We start from the raw sequence: 24,027 nt of genomic DNA, 5'->3' as shown, positions 1-24,027 counted from the left end.
AAATATCAGGCTTTTTGGTGCAAGAGATATGGGCTTGAAAGTGGTTGAAAGTGGAAGATTTTCTATTTCGATTTTAAAAATTTTCGAATTCGAATTGGTTCGATTGTAGAACGATTGTAAACGTTCCAGAAAATTGATCAAATTGAAAATAGTTTGTTTGACCGGACGTAAAAATTCTCTAATTAGTCTGGAAACGGGAGACCTAATTCTTGCATTCTGTGCTATAAAGGTGTGGGAGATATGGGGTTGAAAGTGGTTGACTTCGAAGATGTGTAATAATGGAAGTGTCTAGATTCTAGATTACTTAGAAAAACAGTCTTTTATATATATATATAAAACTATATTACATACACATAAAAACCCAGCGAAGCGGGTCCTTGCAGCTAGTTTTTGATATAATCTGTATCAAAACGTGTCTAACTGTATAGATAACTTTTAATTAGACTTAAAATTACTTTTAAGTGTAATTATAATATTTCGAGTTCGTAATGACTTCATTTAGGATTTATGTATTTGAAAAAATGTTAAACATTTGTATAACTCTCCTATAATTATAGTGTAGGTATATGTTAGGATCTTAGCGTGTAAAGATCTCTAATCGTAAAAATCGCTGTTTAACATCGAACAGAGAATTGGTTTAACGGTTCGGACTGGACACCGGTCACGTCGCGCCCGTCTAACTGATTTCCCCAATAAAAGACATCCCCGAATCTCGCGCCCACACGTAAGTGTATCCTGATGAGTGAGTTCTTAAGTATAAAATTAAAGAAAAAAGAATGAAGAAAGAATGAATATACTCAGTATATTCATTCTTTCTTCATTCTTTTTTCTTTAATTTTATACTCGTCAACTTCATTATTCAAATTCTTAAGTTGACGATTTTTTTTCTTTCTAATATATTAATGAAATATTTTTTTTAAATTTTATTTTGTTTTATCAATTAACTTCCGAGATTCGTTATCTTAATTATCTTTCAAGGTTAACCATTCATCAATTAATGATACCCTTTAGTTGTAAAGTTAATGGTAAATTCGGATTTTAATAAATGTACGTAAAGTAAATTTTGAAAATATTTTTACTTTACGTACACGTATCAAATCTGTGTCGGTCCGAATTTATAGTTGTATTATTTACGCAGGTGTAAACGATCGATGAAGAATTAATGAATCGAGAAAAAAGTAACGAAGCTTGGCAGATAATCGAGAGAGGAAATTAAAGTTTGAAAACTTTAATTAATACGCGTTTAATAATAAACGATAAAAATACATAGCTGTCTGTCTATATTTTTAGAACTTGGTATTGCCTATTGTTATTGACTTTTTTCCACGTTTTAAATCCCGAAGGTAAGCAATAATGCTTGTGTTTCTTTGAATTTATGTTCTACTCCGCTGAAGTAGCGTAAAAATATAGAGATTATTATTATATTAAAACAAATTTTAAGGTAAAGGAATCGTCGATCAACCTTGGTGAAAGATTTTTTATTTTCTGTATTTTGTAGCGGACCATTGCGTTCTTGGGTGTAAAAGTGGCGATAAGTGTTGCGGTTTTCTCGAAAATAGTATAAGTGCATTGAAATAAAAACAAAAAGAAAATTTAACACGAATACTCGCTAATTTCCACTTCTTTTATAAATTCGATGCACCGATAATTATTAAAGTATAAATCTTAAAATTAACTTATAAATAGATTTTTTTTTCATAAGACTGTTTTTAAACTACCGAAAAGTGAAATATAGAATAAAAAGTTCTCTCCGTGTTACATTCTTCACGCAGTATTTGACAAAGTTAGTCATTTAAATTCAAGACACATATTTAAAATACTAGTTACCAGAGAAATATCTCGTCATCGCGTATCTGGAATCGATTATATAATATATATGCAGTTTCTCGAGTGTCACAAAGTTAATTTTTTGTAGTAAATTGTCAGCTTTATTCCGTTTTCTCGTCGTCACCAGAAGAATATCTTGTCTCGAAAAGCGACATCAATCATATTCATATTGTCAAAATTGTTATTGTTGTTGCGGCTTTCTCCCAGGTTTATCGAAAATAATCTCTTTCTAAATCGTTTCCGAAGGAGGAGACTTTAATGTGTGAATGCGCATTATTTTTTAATTTAATTTAATTTTATTCAAGCGTATCATTATAGAGCGTTTGATCTTTATTTTCACTCTCCAACTGGCTCGGTCTTACCCGAAGTTTGGCAAGGCACTTCGAACAATGTCTCTGGAAACAACAAAGATTTCTCAGCAGACAGAAAACTGGATCTTCGATTTACTATATTCTGTCTTCGGATGTCCCGCAATAAATAGTCTGGAGTATTTACGCGTAGAGAAAACGTAGGTGAGCCAATTCGCTTCTCCACGCTTATCGCTCAGCCGCGACAGCCGATATCACTTCGTAGTAAGGGTAACTTAAAATAATTTATTTGATTACGTTATAACGATATATTAAACATAAATCGCAATATATAATCGATACGAATTATACTTACGAGTATTCCGAATAAACAACTCAAACCGACGAATTTCGTCTACTGAAAAATTAACGTAAAGTTTTAATTAACTAACTAAAAGTTCCGTAGAAATCGTTTGGCTCGAAAGTAATTTTATGTCTGGAAAATGAAGATATAAAATAATAATTGAAAATAAAACGGAATAAGATACGAGTACAGCCAAACCTGGGTTTTCGAGCTTAATTCGTTCCTAAAAGTTGTTCTGAAACCGAAACAAATTTTCTCATAAGAAACAATGTAAAATGGATTAATCCGTTCTCCATCCCAAAACAGTCTTTTCTGACCTTATTAGCTGTATTTCACACATTAAAATGCCTACAAATACAATATATTATCAGTAACTATATCCATATGCACTTTATACACATATTAAAAGCAAAATATTCGTTGCCTGACCGCCAACCGAAACCGAAACCATCGGTTTACGAAAACGCTCTACAAATAGTGACTGGACTCTGAATGCGTAAAATATAACGGATCAATGCAGACAGATCCGCACTTTCCACAATGTTATCTTTCAATTGATTTGATTTCAATGTAATAAATTAATCAATTTTCATCTAATTTTAATTTTACTTTCGGTTTCAGTTTTGGTGTAACGATCAGACTGTTAGTTATTATTCTATTATTTTAGTTTTAATTAACTGGCTATTTAGTATTAATGTATATCGAGTTAAATATTAATACAGTATTATAATATTAAAAAACTTTTGTATTTTAAGTTGAGTTAAACACTTTTAAACACGGATTGGTGGATGTCATTTATATCGTGCCAATGTCAATTAACGCGGTTTTTATTAACTAATTTGGTTTATCTTCAATCGGGCTCGTACCGTTACGTCGTTCAAAATTTTGTTGGTAAACCGAATTCTCGTGAAAGGGATGAGTTGGAAATCCGAGGTTTGACCGTATATTACTTAATTAAAGAAAAATTTTACAGATTTATATAGATTAAATAGTATAAATTTAAGCCACGTTAATTTAAAATAGATTGAACTTCTACGCCTAAATAAGGGGAGGTTTCTCATAAAAGATCTCCCGGAAGGCATTTCCCTCCCGCTATCGTAAACGACGGGTTTTATAGGATTAGGGGACTTCTACCCGGGAGTAGAGAACCGGGCGGGGCCTAGGCCCGGACCCTGGATGAGTCGCGTAGGTAAACTCGTCTCTCGGGTCGATAGAGGCCCGGGTTTAGTCCGAGCCGGTCCCGGGGGCCGACGGGGTGGGTGGAATTTAGTCGGACCCTTTTGGGATTTTTAGGAGGAAAAATGAGGCAGTTTCTCGTGGCAAACCCAGTGGAAGGGTGGCGGTAAGGTGGATTTTACTGCCAACGCCTCCTCCTTTCCGAAAAGACGGAAAAACTTTCCACGCGTAAATATAAAAATTCTAGTTTAATAAGTCAATGCGGTTTTTTATTTACTTCGTATTTTATATTATTGATTTAAATTTCAAAATGTTTTTTCGTAGAATATTTCTAAATATTCAGCATTAATAATAAAAACATTTCTTTGGTAAAATAGAATATATTTGGGAATTTGAATGATTCACCGCGTAAATAAATTGGAAGAAAAAGTTAGTTTTTTGTCGTCAGACCGAACAAAATATTGATAATTGTCTGCCTACGAACTGGTGGAAAGCGCGGAAAAATCGAACCGAGTAAATTAGAAAGGTGACACCTTGTTATTTTTAACGGGAGAAAAAACCAATTGGGTTATTTAAATTCTATAATGAATTTTTTCTTTGTCAACGTTTTCCTTTTACTTAAATTCCGGGCGAAAAATTGTTTTTAAAAAATACATTCATTTAATCCTTTTTGAAAGAAGTCGACCGGTGACTTAAATAAACTTAAACTTAACTTTTCGTCTTAAAATTTCGCAGTTTTACCAAGCTTACCGAGAACTTTGTGTCTTCCCTTGTTAAATTCTACAGAATTTAACAAGAATTTAATAGAATTTTTCATCTCGCTACAAAGTTTTCCTATTAATTTAAATTCCAGAGTAAAGCGCATTGTTACATTAAAAAATATTAGTAAAAATGATTAAACTAATCGCATTTGAAATAACTAAGTAATTAAATTTTTATTTTAAAATTTCTTAGTTTTGTCGAGATGGCAAAGTGTTTCCCGCCTGTCATTTATTTTTAAAATATTTTCTTTATCCGCGGTATTTAAATCGAAGACTGAAAATTAGTAAAACCCGGTTAATTTCCTCTCTGGTAAAATAATCGAGCATTTAACAAAACGGCCAGAGTTTGAATGGTACTAACGATATTACTTTATATCGTCGACCGCATCGGTAATTAGATTATTAATTATAGTAAAGTGTAGAAAAGTTTTCTAGTGGCGATATAATTAACTAAACAATGTAATTAGGAAAGCGGAAATGCCATTGTATTAAAATATTTCGCATCTTTCGTTGCGTACTTGGAAATTAATTGTCGGCATTCTATTCTTACCGCGCTACCTCCCGTACCCAGTCGATTTTTCCATTTTTTATTCTATTGATAGACGATTAGTTAAAGACGGCCGACGTCTTCTCAATAATTAACAAAACTTCTGGAAAATAAATAAATGATAAATGATTTGTTGGAGTACGAGCGAACGGAAGTTCAAATAAGATAAAGGCGACAAATGTAATCTTTGACCAAGGTTTTCTTTTCTAAATAAAAAGTCACAAATATTACTTTCGCTGGATTTGCGAGTATCGATACATTCTTTTTGTCTCGGTTTTTTTTTATATCGTTCTAAGTTCTTACAAAAAGTCAGAAAATAAATTTACCGTTGGAACAATAAAATGCGTGTAGATTTTTTACGGTTTTTTACGTCGAATTAAGTAAACCAGCCGTAAAAAAAGAGCAGTTTCGTTTATTAGAGTAATAGTTACGGTAAAAGTATTTATTCGAAAGGGTTTTAATGGGCGTAATTTATTTTTATGCTTATTTTATGTCGAATAAGGCAGAATATCGGCTGGCAAAACGTAAACATTTCGTACGAAAGGATGTGGAAGTAAACAAGACGTCCTTCGGGATTTCCGGAAGAAATTCTGCCGGAAGAAGAAGGTAGAAGGTTAAAGCTTGGGCGTATTTTTCCAGGTAAAGATTAATTGTTACGGATAACCGGCCAACCCGAAAATACTTTATCAAAACACACGCTTGGAAATTTTACGTTTTTAAGAGGTTAAATCTAATTAACGTTCCTTCGAAAGTCGGTGGTCGAGAGGAGTGTTTTTTATTTAAACGAGAAGAAAAATGCAAATTGTAGGACGGATAACATTTCAATTAAATTCGCACGGTTACCGCCAGACGGGGAAGAATTGCGGTACGATTTTTTCTTTCAAACTTCTTACGTAAGTAAACATTTGTAACGGAGTACACAACTTCGTTTTAACATAAAAGTATCGATTCTTCGAAACTAATAAAAGAAATCGCTTTTCGTATTATCGACATTCAATTCGTCGGTTGAAAATATGATTTTCCCAAAGGAAAAGCTATTTTCCGAATCCTCGTCTCACTCTGGTCGAAGGATGCGTATACATAGCCTATATTAAGGGGTGGAAAACGGAAGCGGAAGAAAAAGTCGACCTTGGAAATTGCGAGGTTACGACGAATGGTGGGTAAATAGGAATAACCGAAAACCGCAAAGTTAATTACAGAGGAATCAATTTACTAATTTAAATTTCAAAATGTTTCTAAATTGTTAGGCGTCTTAGGGCGAAATTGACCTTCCCTTCTCCAATTTACGCGCGGAATCGTTAGGCACCAGAGCGGATGACGAATGTGGCTTTTGGCATTTCCGACGCTTTCTCCGTCCTGCCGATTTTCGTCGGTAAACCGAATCGTTGCCGGTTTCGTGGCCCTGTCCAAAAGGGGCGAGGAATGGGAAATTATTACCGTTCGATAAAGACATTAATTAGACTGGAAAATCTGTTTCCACCGGGCACCGAACGTCTTAATTCGTTTTTACTACGTTAAAGTAGTTTTACTTAACCGCCTTTATAATTTTACAGTTAATTTACCACCGTAAACGGTCGTCCGCGCAAAATTTACGTACGTAGCGAAAGAAATCCTTCCAGTATATAAAATTACTCTTTCTTAAGTTTCCACGCGATTCTTTTCAAATTATTTATTTTCTTATATTTCTGTCAGTCGAGTTTATTTTCCGACTGGCGGCTCGTTTTTGTACCCGGTCGATAATACAGGAGAAACGAGAAAGGAGGTGGGAAGGTACCCCCGACCTCACCACCGTTAGCGAGATGTGGCAGTTTGCCGGCGATAAATCTTTGGCCGCGCGCGGTAGGCTTTAAAGGATTATTTTCCGTCGTCCGTCGTCGGATTTCTACAAATTGCTCTCGTAAATCTGACACTTTTTTCCGTCCGGATTGCCGCCCGACGCCCGCGGAAATAAAACGTTCTTTGCCACGGCCACTGGAAAATAACGGCCGCGGTTTCTCGGCGGTCGGGGAACCTTTCCAAATTATGCGAAGAATTTTCGTACGTTCGTTGCCGTCCGGTTATCGGACGAAGGAATAAATTTACTTTAAACGCGCTTATTTCCACCCTCGTTCACCGAGAAATTAAATGTCAGACGCGTTTAATTTTCATTATTAAAAGAAATATACCGGTTATAAATAATCGCGAATTTTTAGCCCGTCTTACTTAACCTGGCCGAATATCGTAAGTAGATATGTACTGTATATAAATTTCGTAATTCCTCTGTAGGAAAGGCTGGACTTAACGGCGTGAGGAGTTTTTCCGTTTTCTATTTTGGTGAAAACTTAAAGAAATTATTTTTATATAGTCCTACAACTAGTATTGTTTATGGCATTTAAATAAGTCGTGGACTTAAGTGCGACTAATCGGCCGCCAGATTAATTCTCTTCTTTAGTAACGGACCAAAAAATAAACGAAAAATGTAACAAGTTTATTTCGTCCTTTCCGTAGAATTAAATACGCTATTGTATTTTTATTGACCATCTTCCTTCTTCCGGATAACGAAAGAGGCTCGATTTATTAATTCTTTCCGCGTTATTCTAATTCGCCGCGTCTTAACAGTTCGATAATTATATAAATTAAAGAATTAAATTGCCTTTTCGTCTTTTAATACAGAAAATTAAAAAAATACGTCTAGTTTTTATTCCGATAATGAAAAGAATGCGTATTTGATCCGACGTTACTTTCATCCTACAGAAGTTTTGTTTTCGACGTTTATGCCGCCACTTCGATCTCTCTCTCTTTCGTTTTTTGCTATTATGGCATTTTTTCACCACTTCGGGATTTCTATAATAATCCGTAGAAAGCCAAGGCCGAAAAGTCATTCTCCGCTCGGTAGCTACGTCTCCTTTTACCTTTGACCTTTTCTCCGGCGAATTTTGTCTCGGGTATAACGCCTTCCCGTATGGCTTTTATAAGTTTAGATTTAGTGCGACCGGCGCGATACCGTACACCTTTCGTTTAACACCGGAACGACGACAAAGAAACGGATGCGATTGAAAAATAATTTTATTACGCTTTTCACACGCACGTAACTAGAATAAGGAAATTCCACGGCGTAATTCTTTTTTTACAGGTAAAAATATTAAATGGCGCGTATAACGTAAATAATTGGCACCGCAGCCGTTAAACGTCCGCACTGGCCGTTTTCGGACGTTTTAACGCATTTCGATAAACCGTATTATTAACCGAAAACGTACGACGGCTTACACCACGAATTACGCGACGACACGTGACGACATAACCCGCTAAAAACGAAAATTGTTTCGAGTAGGCGGTCAACGGACTTAAATAAAGGACGACTTTTCCCCAGTCTGCCAGCGCCTTATTGTTGAGCCGGACGAGAACATTCCGTCATGGATTCCTTCATGCAATAGGCGATGAAACGAAATAATTGAAGCCAAGCTTCCTCGATTTCGTTCGTCCAATGGTCTTCTAAAGACGGTTTAACTGCGTAAACGAATTGAGGGCCGATCAGCTGAAAATTAAACATACGTCTCTTTTAGTGTATTAAATTTACAAAAAATTATTCTTTAAATTAAGGGTCTAAATAATAGCTGCGTAACTTATTCGTTTCACCCGGCAGAATTTTCTTAAATACCGTAGTGGCGTAATACGGCCAAACGGCCGTCGAATTAGAAAAAGTCCGGAGTCTTTGTGGAGACCGCCTCCGTTCTCCACTCCCGGTTAGAAGCGTTAGCTCCTCTTGCCCGAAAATACGACGAAAATATATTTCGGGACAGAAATTTACGTATAAAAATTTTACGCCCGCTCTATCCAAACCGTAATTGTCACCGAACTACGTATCGGACGGATTCCGATAAACGCGGATATGTTTATGCGGATTAATTTGGCTAATTTACCAAAAGTCGCCGCTTAGAATTATCATTACTCGATAAGCCAAAGGATATCTGGGAGTGGTTTAATTAAATCGGCGGTTTCTTTGGTATAATAATTATAACGATTAAATAATATAAAATCTTAAGTACTACCGCTACATTCAACGAAGGCAAATGTATTCTTACGTCGACGTAATCGGGTTTGGCACCGTACATGACGTGCTTCTTTCCCAAGTCGCCCAGCAACTGTTCGGCCTTTTCCGGTTCGTCCAGGCGAGCCACGATCTTCTGTACGAATCCCATCACTCTCAGGGCGTGAGCGCGAAGGTCCGTGCTTCTGCTCAACTCCTCGTGCGTCAGGTCTCGGAAGGGCATGAACACTTCTTGCACGTCGGGGTGAGTTTCGAACAAACTGAAAACAAAAGCGCTTCGTTAGAACCCTCCACCACCAAAACTTTCCAACATTTTAAAAGTCTCCGCCGGTAAATCGATAAGTTTTTTCCATCTACGGTCGTGTACGTAAACACGTAAAATATTTGAATATTTTTCGCCTTCCGAATAAGGCGCGTAAATTTTTAATCCCGTAACTTTATCCGGGTGATAGTATTCGTTCCCGTACCCTTAATAAAATACGTTTGATGCGGTAAATCCAATCGGCGGTTTCCAAAATTCGATCTTTCCGCCCGGGTAACCGATTACTAAAATTGTTAACGGTTAAATTGCGCTGTAATATTAACCGGGAAAAATGACCTTTAATCCCATTTTAAAATTAATTTAGCTTAATAACGGTAGATTATAATTACGTGGGTTCCGCATTTTTACCCAATTAATTGGCAAAGTTTTAATCGTAAACGTATTAAAAGACGGTAGTTGAGAGGAGATCCGAATTAATCGTACGAAAATTTATGGTAATTACGTAAATAATAATCTGCGCCTTTGATAATGGGATAAATTGGGCGGTAAATACACTTTTCGTTTATTTTTCCGTCTTGGATTTTTACAGAAATTTGTGGGAAAACGGTAGAAGGGGAGAAGGACGTTTTCGCCTCGTCAATTATCAAATGTCAAAACGGTTTTTGATGCTAATTAAGACGGAAAGCGCCTGCTCCATCCGCCGGGGCCGGTAACTCCGCCTCCACGTCACGCAATTAGGCGCGTGACGCACTCTCCGATGTCGGCGCGGACCATCGCTCCTTCCATTTACCCGGCCGACGTTGAACCTCCACTGCCGTTATCGGATTGGCTTTTTCGCATTTATGAAAATTGTATGAGAATACAAAACCAATGCCTATCCCGTGTGTTATATTAGATATCAACCCCGGCAAAAATAAAGGAAATAGTCCCGCGTCTTTAGTCCAAAATTTACGAAATTTCGGTGAAAGTGGGGTATTAGGGGATGGATGCTATTATAATTCGGGGGTTAAAGGTCGAGGAGTTATCTGTCGTATCTGGAGTGAAATCGGACTTTACGAAAATTTTCCCGCTTATTGGCATTTACAACTTTCTTTTTTTTAACATAAAACTTGTCTCCGCTCTCAAAATTGAGCTTTGGTAAAACATTGTCACCACCCCCCGAAAAATTCCTGGGGAATTCTTCGTCCGTCCGGACTCGATCGCGGGTCCCCCAGAGCGCTCGGCCATCCGGCCAAATTTTGCAATTTTCCCGTTTACTTGGCGTTAGTAACACTTATATTGGGGTCGGATTCCTTCGGAAAGTCCTCCCGGTAGGAAGGTCCCGCCTGTCGCCTCGCCTTATACAAATACAACGAACCGAAGACTACAGTGTCGGGTTATACGCCGTCTTGTGAGGTAGCAGGGGGATACTGGGATGATCCCTAGTGACCACTTAATCGCTCGGCAGTGACCGACGACTATAGTCGTCGAGGGCGATCGTATGGCAGTGACTATAGTCGTCAAATAATTTTAAGGGGTATCGCCAAAAACTAGCCTATAACTACCAGGAAAAATAATTCACATAGAAAATTAATTATTTAACAATAAAAAAAGACTTTTCTTTACTAGACATAACTGTCTACAAAAACTTTTTCCGAAAGAGTAATAAGAAATAACGATTAGAAAATTACTTATAAAATTTTCCACCCACTTAATCTGTACGGGTTGGTAAAACCCGCTCTCGGTTTGTCGGATGGCTTGGGAGGGCAAAAATGAGTGGGGAGGGGTCGCGATGTCGTGACGAGGTATCCAAATAACTACACAGGTTGAACCATAACAATATATTTAATAAACAACTAAGAGATTATACATATCAAAGGAAAAAGCATAAATAACACACGCGTAAATAAAAAAGGAATATATTCTATATCTACGTACTATCCTAAACTAAAGATCGAGACAGACTTCTCTAAGAGGGACGTTTTAGAGAGAGAGACAAAATTCGGGCATGGGTTTACCTCGTAGGATTCGATCTCTTCGTATAGGGCGTTGGTAGGACGCGCTGGAATCGGCCAAGTTCCCTTGGATGGCGATATGGAGCGATGGATGGTATGGCAGTATGGAACTGATGTCCCTGGATGTCCGCTCGGCTATGTCCGAAGAGGGTGTACGCTCCGTTGATCTCCGACTTTAGAGATCCTCTTGGGCTGTCCGCCCGGAGGTGCAAATTCGACCTCTTTTTATATTTATTTCGGAGGGGAATCATGGGGGAAGAAAATCTGATGCAATCGCCAGCTCGACTCGCGTATAGCTGTGTTTATGTCATCCTTTCCTTCCAATAATTGACATCTTCCCATCATAAATTTGTCAAACTCCTTGATTTATTGACGTCAGGTGAATCGTGTCAGACTACGTCTCACCCCCTTGGAAAAATCATCGCCTTATTTGGTCATTTAGATCGACTTCCTCGTCGCTCGGACTTGAGGGAAGTATGGGATTTTGTTTTAGCCTTGTCGGTGACCTTTTGGTTACTCTATACCTTATATCTACGTGAGACTGGAACGATCCCCTGGTGTGAGGAGAGTCCTTCTTCGAACGATTAAAGTCACCTTCGATGTGACGCAGTACACAAAGTGCGAAAATTCACACTTGCGTCCGAATTTTCACAGTATTCTTCGGTTCGTTGTATTTGTATACGGCGAGGCGACAGGCGGGGACCTTCCTACCGGGAGGACTTTCTGAAGGAATCCGGCCCCAATTTAAGTGTTACTAACGCCAAGTAAACGGGAAAATTGCAAAATTTGGCGGGTCATTCCACCCATAGTTTTACCTACAATCAATACGATTTAAAAATCTGACGGGCGTATCGAGTGCGGCTTTGGGGCGGTAACGGTCTCTTAAATTCGTCCACGTTATATTTTATATCCGTTAAAGCCACAATAAAGATTTGGACCCCGCCAAAAGTGCCGCCAGTCCACAGATTAAAGACCGTATATGCCACTCTCGAAAAATGTTGGCAGCGCCCTCACCGCTAACAAGCAGAACCAAGGTTTATAAACACAAGATCTGGACACGATATCGTGATGCATTGCGGAAGTCGCCATATTGAGTCTTTAGAAGCGTACGGCGGTTCTAGCGCAAATATGGTTGTTTGTTTCTTTCCATCTCAATTAGTTGGATTTCTTGTTATATCTATATATTTTTTTAATGGTTTGGTGTTGAGCACGGAATTGTAAAAGTTCGACAGCCAACGGTGTAAGATTGTTCCGTCCCCCACCCGCTAACAGTTCCAGGAGAGTGATAATTTAAGAGTTAATATAAGTAATGGTTCATTAATTAATGATTATATACAGAGGAACGATTATTAGAATTAAATAATAATAAATTTTTATCGTGAATAATTGAAGAAATTCTACCTTAAAGATTTTTGTCCCAAGGTGACATTTTATTGTTTGATAATATACTCGACTTTCTTAATGTACTGCACTGTACATTAAGAAAAAACGTGCCTCTTACATTTTAGAAGGTTTTTTAACAAATATTTTAGGACATTAAACATTGCTTTTTCAGATTAAAAAAATATTTATTACAGGAACTACATGATCTTATCATAAAAAATATTCACTAATTAATTATTATTCAAAAACATCTTATTTATATTTAATAAATAATAATAATAGTTTAATCATTATTGTGAAGTTTTTTGCTGTGTGAGATTTGTAATATAATAATAATAAATGTTTTAATAAATGATTACTCGCTTAGAAGACCACAGAAAAGTATTTATCTTCTAGTTGATGTTTTCCTTTAGCGGGAGCATCTGTCATACAAGATTGCTCGAATATATTCAATAGGAAAAATTCAACTGAAATTTACCACATATTTTATAATTATTATTTTTTTATAACTTTATATTTTGATACAAATAACGCTATTTGCTGCGTATACTGTATTTCAGTGCATTTTTTGAAGTAAAAGTTTTAGCGAAATTGGAAAATACAGTATCGGGTTACTAATAGAGATTTCTCTAAATATTTTAAGTTGTTAGATGAAAACAAAAATCCAGTATACAAACTGCTTTAATATTAAACACTTTTCATAAAATGTTTTCGGTACGCATCATTAACCTTGTTTAAATTACATTAAAGCATGGTTCTCAGATCGGTACTACTCTATAGACTGTTTGTGCTAAAGGTTTAGTTTTCGGACAGGTTGTGTAACAACGTTGTGTAACTTATTAAACAGAATAACAGAAACATTACAATAACACATTTAGTAAACAGAATAATGTTATAATTTGTTGTTTGTGGACTGAAAAGATACTTTAAAATTTAAATTAAAATATAGTAATTGAAATTAAAACTTTCAGTCATTTAAATTAATATTTCATAATAATTAAGAGTAATGTAACAAATTGCACATTCTATTGAATAATTGTGTTGCTTAATAATCATTTTATCATTATATAAACAGTAAATAAACTTTTTATTGATACGCTTATATAATTCTCTATAAAGATAATTATAATTAAATTTAGTTTATACGCGTAACTTGCCTCATTTAGGAACCTTCTTATTATCTCTTGCAAACACTTTTGAAGGTTTACTTTCCATAATATATAAAGTTTGTGAGAATGTGTATATCATAAAAGAGCTTCTTGTCTCGAAAATTCTTGAAACTAATATCTCAAATACTACAATAGAGGTAACAGAGAGTATCACACTGCTACCGGTGACATCAAAATGACACTTCTATCGTCACAATGCAACTTTACTACTGGTATTTGTGAAAATGGTTTTCTTTTCTCTTCGTCTAATTTTAATTTATAAAAATGCCTACTCCGAGCTCCTGTTTACAATTTGTGTAATGCAAAAATGCGCGTGAATATAGAAAAGTAAATATACAGTATTCTTATTTTAAGAAATATCTCCAAATTTCTTCTCTAATTTTGCATTTTAAAACTAAATAAATTTATCGTCGTACTTTATTACGCGAACCGTTGACATAGCTTTTTATTTTGAAACCTATTTAGTTAAAGCCTTTAATTATATGTCAGAGTAACCTTTAAATGAAATACTCTATTTGAAATTATAAAAGGAATTTCGTGGCTCGGACTGGAAGGAACGTGCGGTTTACTGCACATAGTGTACGTAGCGCGAAGTCTACACCGTGAGCTCGGAACTACGGACCTAATATGGCGGTTCCATAGGAAACGTTTACAGACTTTGAGCAGAATCATTCATTTGGAGAGTTGGCTCGGTTGGGACGATACTCAAACGATATTCGATAAGACATAAATCCTTCGTCTTTGTTTTTATGAATCATAAACAAATAAGTTTTGGAGTATATAAGGTAAGTACAGTACGTGTTTTCTGTTAATACGCTACAAGTAGAAGATATTATTAATACGAATGATATTGATTTTAACTTTTATAACACTAGAATGGTTCAACGGTCCATAACTAAGGATGCACCGATTAATCGGTAAGTAATCGGTAATCGGCCGTATCGGCCACTTAGCCGATTAATCGGTTTTGATAATCGGCCAATTTTACATTTTGGTATTTTTGTTAGAATGTTACGTACAATGCTAGTAATAAAAACTAATAAATTTCTGTTATATATTTATTATTTATTACATGACAATCTGAATACTAAAAAAATTTTACTAATCAAATTATTCCTTTTATTGATACATATTATAAGTATAATATAACGTATAATATAAAGTTTAAACTTTACATAAGAAAAAGTATTGAATAAGTTAAGAAGAAAAATTAAATTTTTATTTGTTTCATAAGTTTAAAGTTTAAATACAAAACAAATATAAAACAAATAAAAATTTAATATTTAAACTGTAAAACCCTTAAATTACAATTTAAGGGTTTTACAGTTTGTTTTTACAATGCAAAAACATGAGAATTTCATCATTTTCAGGGCATAACCTATTTTTTGCCGGCTCATAAATGTTACCTTCAGTGCTGAAAATTTTTTCACTTTCAATGGAAGATGCTGAGGCACTTAAATATTTCATAGCTATTTTGCTCAAATTAGGGATAAATGTAAATATGTTTCTAATTCTTGATCGAAACGTTTGTTCGTCTCTCTCTTTTTTTTTTTTTTTCTTTCTTTTTAAAAACATGCTATTCTTCATTCTTTCGTTTACCAGAAGCTAATTCATCAAATAAATCAGAAAAACTTAGAAATTCACCTCCATCTTGATCACCTCCAGAAGTAGAAGCTTCAGAATTTAATTCTTATTGAGATTTCCTCTAGCATATCCTCTTTTTGAAATTTCATTTTGAATCTAATAAAAATGACAAGCATAAAGACTTGTTTTCTATATATGCTGAAAATCTTTTTTTATTGGATTTTCTAGTTCTTCTGTTGTGGTATTAATGCCACTAAAGGAACTACTGATCTTTGCTTTTGATAAGAATAATTTCAGAGTCTCTATTGTGGGAATTATTGAAGATGAAGTGGCTTCTCGTTTGCTGGCTTTCCACAGTAATTTCTTTGAATGGTTTTACAAGTAGAACAATTTTTTCAACGAGAGACCACTGATATGGGCTCAACGTAGGAATTTTATTATCTATAGTATATGTGACAAGGGCCTTTTGCTGTTCCAACATGTAGTATGTAGAATTCCAGCGAGTAGGAACATCTTGAATTAATTTGTGTTTCTGCAAACCTAACTTTTCTTGCAAATCTTCCAATTTGATTACAGCTACAGCAGAACGATTAAAATGTGTGACAATAATTCTATTAACTGTGATTATAGTTTTCACATCTTGTTTAGAAAATATGCATTCGTTTAGTGTCAGCTGCAGCGTATGATAATGCTTCTAAGTTGCAATTCCTAATTCCAGCTACCAGATTTGCTGCAGAATCTCTTAGTACTAAGAATATCTTATCACTTGTCAACTCATACTGTTCAAGAACAATTTTTAACTGTTCACTGATTCCTGTAGCTGTGTGGGAACCTTCAAAGGAAACAATTTGCAAAACAGCTCTTTCCTGCTGAAAATCATCCTTCAACCAGTGAGCTGTTACACTTAAGAAAGGAGAATTGTTTGTAGTTGCTGTCCAAATGTAAGCGGTTAAAGAAATATATTTTGTTTCTGTTAAACACAGAAACACTTCAGCTTTTTAAACATGCGTCAACAATTAGGTGTTGAGATTTATTTTAGAAACAGTTGATTTTGTGAGGATATTCGATCGTCTCTTGTTTACCTGACCCGAGGGAGATGGAAATACCAGGTGGAGAAAAATGGGTTTTTACCACATTATAATTAACTGTATAATTAACTCCAGGATCTCACACTATTAATGCAATAAATTATTAACACTAATCGGCCGATTAATCGGTATCGGCCGATAATGCATGGCCGATTAATCGGTAATCGGTAATCGGCCATTTTACTTATCGGTGCATCCTTATCCATAACAGATAATAGTATTGCCAACAGGCCGGTTTTTAAATTCAATTTTCGGGTAGATTGCGAAATTATGACGAAACAAAATATTCTTACTTTTTGCAATCAATATCGACATCGGACAGTTATTAATTATTTTTTGTATGCCACATGTGATTATTGTATTACTTTAATAATATATCGTGTACCTTCTAATAAAAAAATATTTATTTTCTACTCACAATAAAAACCGAATTTTTTTATTTCTAAGTATAACATCGTAATTTTAAAATGTCCGAGTCAGCAATTTTGAAAAGGTGGCAACATGACAGATAAAACAAAACTAATCTATCCGTTTCAAATTGAAATTATCAAATAAAGCTTACATTAGACAACTTTCCGTCTTTAAACGAAATCTGATAATAATTAAATGGAATGATCTTATAATTTGGTTTAATTTACGCCATCGTCGTCTAATACGTGGCGACATCTCGATTTTAGGAATATTCTTTTTAAAATTATAATCAACTTTTATTATTCGTGATTAAAACATACATTTAGCATTTCGAAATTTGATAAAATTAACGTATATAATTATAATTGACATTTTGATAATTTATTTAATAATAGAAACGGACGAATTAGAGATACTTAGTTTAATAACGGGTAAAGTCGGTAAGGTTGGTATTAGCTGTTTCTTCTACTTATAGTCTACTAACAAAAAATGGTAAGTACCGGTACCTCCCTTACGTAGGCGTATGATTTTCAAATTAATTAAGGATAACGTTTTGCTAGTTTTGTTATCGACCAATACAATATCAAAATCATTACATCGTATAAAAAATAACAAAATCGTGAATTACAGTATTTAGAAAGATGCGATTAGTTATCGCATTTTTTAAAATGAGGGCTTCTTCCGAGCCTAAATCATCGTCCCCGGCTGGGTTCGGTGCTTTTAACGGTCGAGTATTCCGTTCGGTCACTGAATTTAAGAAAAACCGGGCCGAATTCGAGAGGACGTTTTAGGGTACGTTAGTAAAGTCGAACGAGTCAAACGAGAATGACGTCATCGTTATTCTTATTTCGTTAGACTTTTCGAACGACTCGTTTACAACTAAATGGCTGTTTCTAAAACCGAAGATACGAAGGTTGCTAGTGCGGCCTTATCCGAAATATTCTTCTTACATTGCTTCGGGTGGACAGTTATTTCTATCATTTCATCTTTTAATTCACAGTTTAAACCAGGGGTGGCCAACCGTTTTTGCCCCCGGGTCGGATTGGAAAGAAAACTCTTTCCACGGGTCGAACCAGAGGCTGCCTCTAAGAAGATTTTGAGGCGGTGCGAGATCTGGTTGCGGTGTCACCCCGTAGAGACTGAATTGTAGATAGAGATTACAGATACATTTTTCACATTATCATGCATTATCAACGTTCTACGCTGTCTTAAGAGATTTGTAATGGAGGGTTAATTAACTCTAAACGCGCGGTGAGTTGTTGACCTTTTTTTAGGCGTCAGAATTTTTCATCGAGCTATTCGGATTTCAATACTTGAAAGATTATCGCGGGCCACATAAATTCATTAGACGGGCCGGGTCTGGCAAGCGGGCCGTATGTTGGCCATGCCTGGTTTAAACACTCGAATAGAATTAGAAACATCGATACCGTCGGATGCCATTTTCTTAACGAAGTGAACAAACTCTTTCCTTCGTGAGCTTCGTTAGAGTTTCGTTCGAAACGTCGTCACCGCAGAGCACGCGCACTGAGCGAGACTACTACTTTTCGAACGATTCGTTACTAACGCGTTTAACTCGTTTGACTTTACGAACGTACTGTACCCATAAATGATAAGCCCGTACACTACGTTAACCGGTTCATCGTAAACCGAGAAGTCTGTAAATGGTGGGCGCTCTTTTCTTAGAAATGACAAACAAAAACCAAGAACGAGCGAGAGTCTAGAATTCCGTGTCAAAACGAACAATTGGAAGTCAAAAAAGAATGCATCGAAGTCACAAAAGGAAATCTCCAAGTACGCCTTAACAGAACATAAATACAATATCGAAAAAGAACGGTGTTGCGCGGTGTTGTCCACCGCGGCGCGGGTGAAAGACTCAATTGTAAAATGGAGACGTTGGCCGTGGATAAGTTAGAAATATACAGAAGCGGGATAATGGACTGGTGTCTGTAAGCCAGAAAGCCGAAGAATTACTATCAGCGTGGAAATATATAGTGGAGAAAAAATTAAAACATATAGATTGACCTTCGGACAAAGGAAGCCGTATCGCATTTTCATTTTTGGCTTCTCGATATACATTAACACATTTATTATAATTATATTTTATGTTTCATCTTTCATTATTAATTTGATTTAAAGACCAAATTAATTTTTAAAAAGACGAACGTATCGTTCATTTTTTAAAAATTGTTTGGTCTTCTTTTATTCGTATTTAAATTTATTGTATTGGAAATTTTGTTAGAATGATATATTTTAACGATAGAATGTAATTTAACGTTCGAGGATGACTCGTAGAACCAGTCGATTATTAAACGTTTTCCTCGGCGAAATGAGGTGTTTTATGCGGTTTACGTTACTACCGAAGGTAAGTGGTTGAGAAATGTATCTTTTGCTTTTGACTCTAAAGTATTCTTATAAGGCCAATTCCTTATTTTGAAATTTTTTCTTTCCTCCTTCTTTGTTGCGGTAACCTTTTCTTTTGGGAGCATTTCCGCAGGGCAGACAGATTGAAATCGTTGGGTCTAGACGTAGATGGAACTGCATCTATTTCTTTAGATGATGAGGCTTCTTTATCGATCCCTCTCTCCGCTACTGCAGATATTTGTCTTTCTGTATCAACGTGCTTATCTATTACTGCATAAGATGAAGAATCCTCATTTCTCAACACTCCAGAGTCCACAGGCACAATCCCACGCGTCTCAAAAGCTTCGACGGTTTTGTCCACCGAAGTGCACCTACCTACATTATGCGGTGCCAAATAATTCTGCTACCTGGAATTGTGAGTTAACTCTTCCCGGGTTATTACTAGCCAGCGGTTTCGTGCTTCTGCATAATAAGTCTCGAACGCATTAAAAAGAGCAACGGTTCGGTGGTTGAACTTTGTGGCTGCTTCTGAGTATATTCAAAAGCTAATCTTAGGTCTTTGCGTGTAAGTCCGTAGAAAGTCGCTACGCTGCGAACCGTCCTAGTTTCGCAACGCCAAACCCTTTTCTCGATCTCTGTAGCGGAGCAGCCTCTGTAACGTCTAAGTCGTTCGCTACACTACGCCTAAAATCGCCCGGCGCAAGCCTCCGGTTTACAGTTGCCGTTATCTTCGGAGTACATATTTTTCTTTGAGTTTTGTCCTTATAAATTCTGAAACAATCGATACTCCAATTCGAAAACAATGACATCATCGGGGTTGAAGTTTGCACGCGCACTTTTTTCCCACGATTGCGCGCCAGCATTTGCCCCGCAAAATCATTCTTTTCAAAAACAGATACTGCCATCTAGACACAGATCATTTCTAAACGTTTAGTCCACCGTAATGCGACCGAGAAACGAGTTTACAGAAATATCTAAAGAATGATTTACTTTAAAACAGTTTATATATAATTATGAAATGTACTACAGTACGTAGACAATCGAAATATTATATAGGAAAGACGAAAAATAAGTTTTGCCCGAACTAAACTATTCCCGCCAAGCGGGTTGTTATTAAGTCGCGTAAACTAACTGGTGTGGCTAACCCGACATTCGCGCAACTAATTATATCCGCACCCCCGCTAACATTGCCCCACTCTACTCTAATTGGTTAGACTCGACATCGATCCGGTTCCACGTAATCATTTCTGTTATATTCTTTTTTACACGAAAGTATTAAAGGAAAGGCGAATGCAAACCCAAGCAATATCGCGACGAAATAACCGGAAATGGCAAATGCCTCCGGTCAAACTGCACGGTTGCAACTGGAAACCGAATGCAGACTCGACACTTTTCTCGACAAAGTATTGTACCAAACGCGGTTATTATTTGATGACGGCGCGATCGTTAAATTCCAAAGGAAAACCGCGCGGCCCGCGTACGTTAACATTATATAAAATTCGATAGACAAAATAATATTGTAGTGCGGGTTCGTTTGTTAAAAGTGTAGCCGTGGCGTGACGATTTTATCATTACGTTTCGGCATTTATACCATATTTATTCGTTATATTTCATCGCTTATCTTTTGTCACGCTATTTAAACTCTAAGCACAAATTTCCGTTTTAGGTTATAGGTTTAGTTATTCCATTTAAAATATAAATTAAATAAATATTGTAGGCTAATTAATATGCATCTATGTCCTTAATTTAATCAAAATTATTCTTTTAATCACTATATCAGTGTATTTCTATTAATAGGAAAATAATTAATTGAACAGGTAATTGAAAATAAAACAATTTTAATCTGTGTAACTGTGAGTCTGCAATCTTGTACACCAGTATGATAAGTCCTATTAATAGAAATACACTGATATAGTGATTAAAAGAATAAATATTGTAGGCCATTAGCATTTCGCTATTTTTGCTGGCATTCGGTAGTGGAGTGGATATTATTTTTCACGCTCCGCCCAATACCGTTAATAAACGTAAGCGTATCGATAAAGTAAATGTAAATATACAAAAATGCCACGCCCGACGTTATATTTTTTAAAAANGCAAATATGGTTGTTTGTTTCTTTCCATCTCAATTAGTTGGATTTCTTGTTATATCTATATATTTTTTTAATGGTTTGGTGTTGAGCACGGAATTGTAAAAGTTCGACAGCCAACGGTGTAAGATTGTTCCGTCCCCCACCCGCTAACAGTTCCAGGAGAGTGATAATTTAAGAGTGAATATAAGTAATGGTTCATTAATTAATGATTATATACAGAGGAACCAGGATTATTAGAATTAAATAATAATAAATTTTTATCGTGAATAATTGAAGAAATTCTGCCTTAAAGATTTTTGTCCCAAGGTGACATTTTATTGTTTGATAATATACTCGACTTTCTTAATGTACTGCACTGTACATTAAGAAAAAACGTGCCTCTTACATTTTAGAAGGTTTTTTAACAAATATTTTAGGACATTAAACATTGCTTTTTCAGATTAAAAAAATATTTATTACAGGAACTACATGATCTTATCCCTCCACTGCCGTTATCGGATTGGCTTTTTCGCATTTATGAAAATTGTATGAGAATACAAAACCAATGCCTATCCCGTGTGTTATATTAGATATCAACCCCGGCAAAAATAAAGGAAATAGTCCCGCGTCTTTAGTCCAAAATTTACGAAATTTCGGTGAAAGTGGGGTATTAGGGGATGGATGCTATTATAATTCGGGGGTTAAAGGTCGAGGAGTTATCTGTCGTATCTGGAGTGAAATCGGACTTTACGAAAATTTTCCCGCTTATTGGCATTTACAACTTTCTTTTTTTTAACATAAAACTTGTCTCCGCTCTCAAAATTGAGCTTTGGTAAAACATTGTCACCACCCCCCGAAAAATTCCTGGGGAATTCTTCGTCCGTCCGGACTCGATCGCGGGTCCCCCAGAGCGCTCGGCCATCCGGCCAAATTTTGCAATTTTCCCGTTTACTTGGCGTTAGTAACACTTATATTGGGGTCGGATTCCTTCGGAAAGTCCTCCCGGTAGGAAGGTCCCGCCTGTCGNAGTGCATTTTTTGAAGTAAAAGTTTTAGCGAAATTGGAAAATACAGTATCGGGTTACTAATAGAGATTTCTCTAAATATTTTAAGTTGTTTGATGAAAACAAAAATCCAGTATACAAACTGCTTTAATATTAAACACTTTTCATAAAATGTTTTCGGTACGCATCATTAACCTTGTTTAAATTACATTAAAGCATGGTTCTCAGATCGGTACTACTCTATAGACTGTTTGTGCTAAAGGTTTAGTTTTCGGACAGGTTGTGTAACAACGTTGTGTAACTTATTAAACAGAATAACAGAAACATTAGAATAACACATTTAGTAAACAGAATAATGTTATAATTTGTTGTTTGTGGACTGAAAAGATACTTTAAAATTTAAATTAAAATATAGTAATTGAAATTAAAATTTTCAGTCATTTAAATTAATATTTCATAATAATTAAGAGTAATGTAACAAATTGCACATTCTATTGAATAATTGTGTTGCTTAATAATCATTTTATCATTATATAAACAGTAAATAAACTTTTTATTGATACGCTTATATAATTCTCTATAAAGATAATTATAATTAAATTTAGTTTATACGCGTAACTTGCCTCATTTAGGAACCTTCTTATTATCTCTTGCAAACACTTTTGAAGGTTTACTTTCCATAATATATAAAGTTTGTGAGAATGTGTATATCATAAAAGAGCTTCTTGTCTCGAAAATTCTTGAAACTAATATCTCAAATACTACAATAGAGGTAACAGAGAGTATCACACTGCTACCGGTGACATCAAAATGACACTTCTATCGTCACAATGCAACTTTACTACTGGTATTTGTGAAAATGGTTTTCTTTTCTCTTCGTCTAATTTTAATTTATAAAAATGCCTACTCCGAGCTCCTGTTTACAATTTGTGTAATGCAAAAATGCGCGTGAATATAGAAAAGTAAATATACAGTATTCTTATTTTAAGAAATATCTCCAAATTTCTTCTCTAATTTTGCATTTTAAAACTAAATAAATTTATCGTCGTACTTTATTACGCGAACCGTTGACATAGCTTTTTATTTTGAAACCTATTTAGTTAAAGCCTTTAATTATATGTCAGAGTAACCTTTAAATGAAATACTCTATTTGAAATTATAAAAGGAATTTCGTGGCTCGGACTGGAAGGAACGTGCGGTTTACTGCACATAGTGTACGTAGCGCGAAGTCTACACCGTGAGCTCGGAACTACGGACCTAATATGGCGGTTCCATAGGAAACGTTTACAGACTTTGAGCAGAATCATTCATTTGGAGAGTTGGCTCGGTTGGGACGATACTCAAACGATATTCGATAAGACATAAATCCTTCGTCTTTGTTTTTATGAATCATAAACAAATAAGTTTTGGAGTATATAAGGTAAGTACAGTACGTGTTTTCTGTTAATACGCTACAAGTAGAAGATATTATTAATACGAATGATATTGATTTTAACTTTTATAACACTAGAATGGTTCAACGGTCCATAACTAAGGATGCACCGATTAATCGGTAAGTAATCGGTAATCGGCCGTATCGGCCACTTAGCCGATTAATCGGTTTTGATAATCGGCCAATTTTACATTTTGGTATTTTTGTTAGAATGTTACGTACAATGCTAGTAATAAAAACTAATAAATTTCTGTTATATATTTATTATTTATTACATGACAA

General features: G+C 35.5%; 1 protein-coding gene across 1 annotated transcript in view; it reads right to left on the bottom strand.

Moving 5' to 3' along the window:
• Window positions 1-8,025: 8,025 nt before the first annotated feature.
• The window catches only part of LOC111625954 (non-symbiotic hemoglobin 1-like), a 31,064-nt gene continuing 15,062 nt past the window's right edge, over window positions 8,026-24,027 (bottom strand). The window contains exons 2-3 of the mRNA XM_023369218.1: window positions 9,024-9,249; window positions 8,026-8,476 (exon numbers count right to left, since the gene is read on the bottom strand). Of these exons, the coding sequence (XP_023224986.1) occupies window positions 8,324-8,476; window positions 9,024-9,249 (379 nt within the window). The 3' untranslated portion in view covers window positions 8,026-8,323. The remainder of the gene's footprint in view (window positions 8,477-9,023; window positions 9,250-24,027) is intronic.

The sequence above is a fragment of the Centruroides sculpturatus genome, unplaced genomic scaffold (genome assembly GCF_000671375.1).
Source record: "Centruroides sculpturatus isolate CEXI.00-Female unplaced genomic scaffold, Cexi_2.0 scaffold22, whole genome shotgun sequence".
Classification (NCBI taxonomy): domain Eukaryota; kingdom Metazoa; phylum Arthropoda; class Arachnida; order Scorpiones; family Buthidae; genus Centruroides; species Centruroides sculpturatus.
The sequence above is the reverse complement of the archived record's forward strand: the minus strand, read 5'-3'. Positions and strand labels throughout refer to the sequence as shown.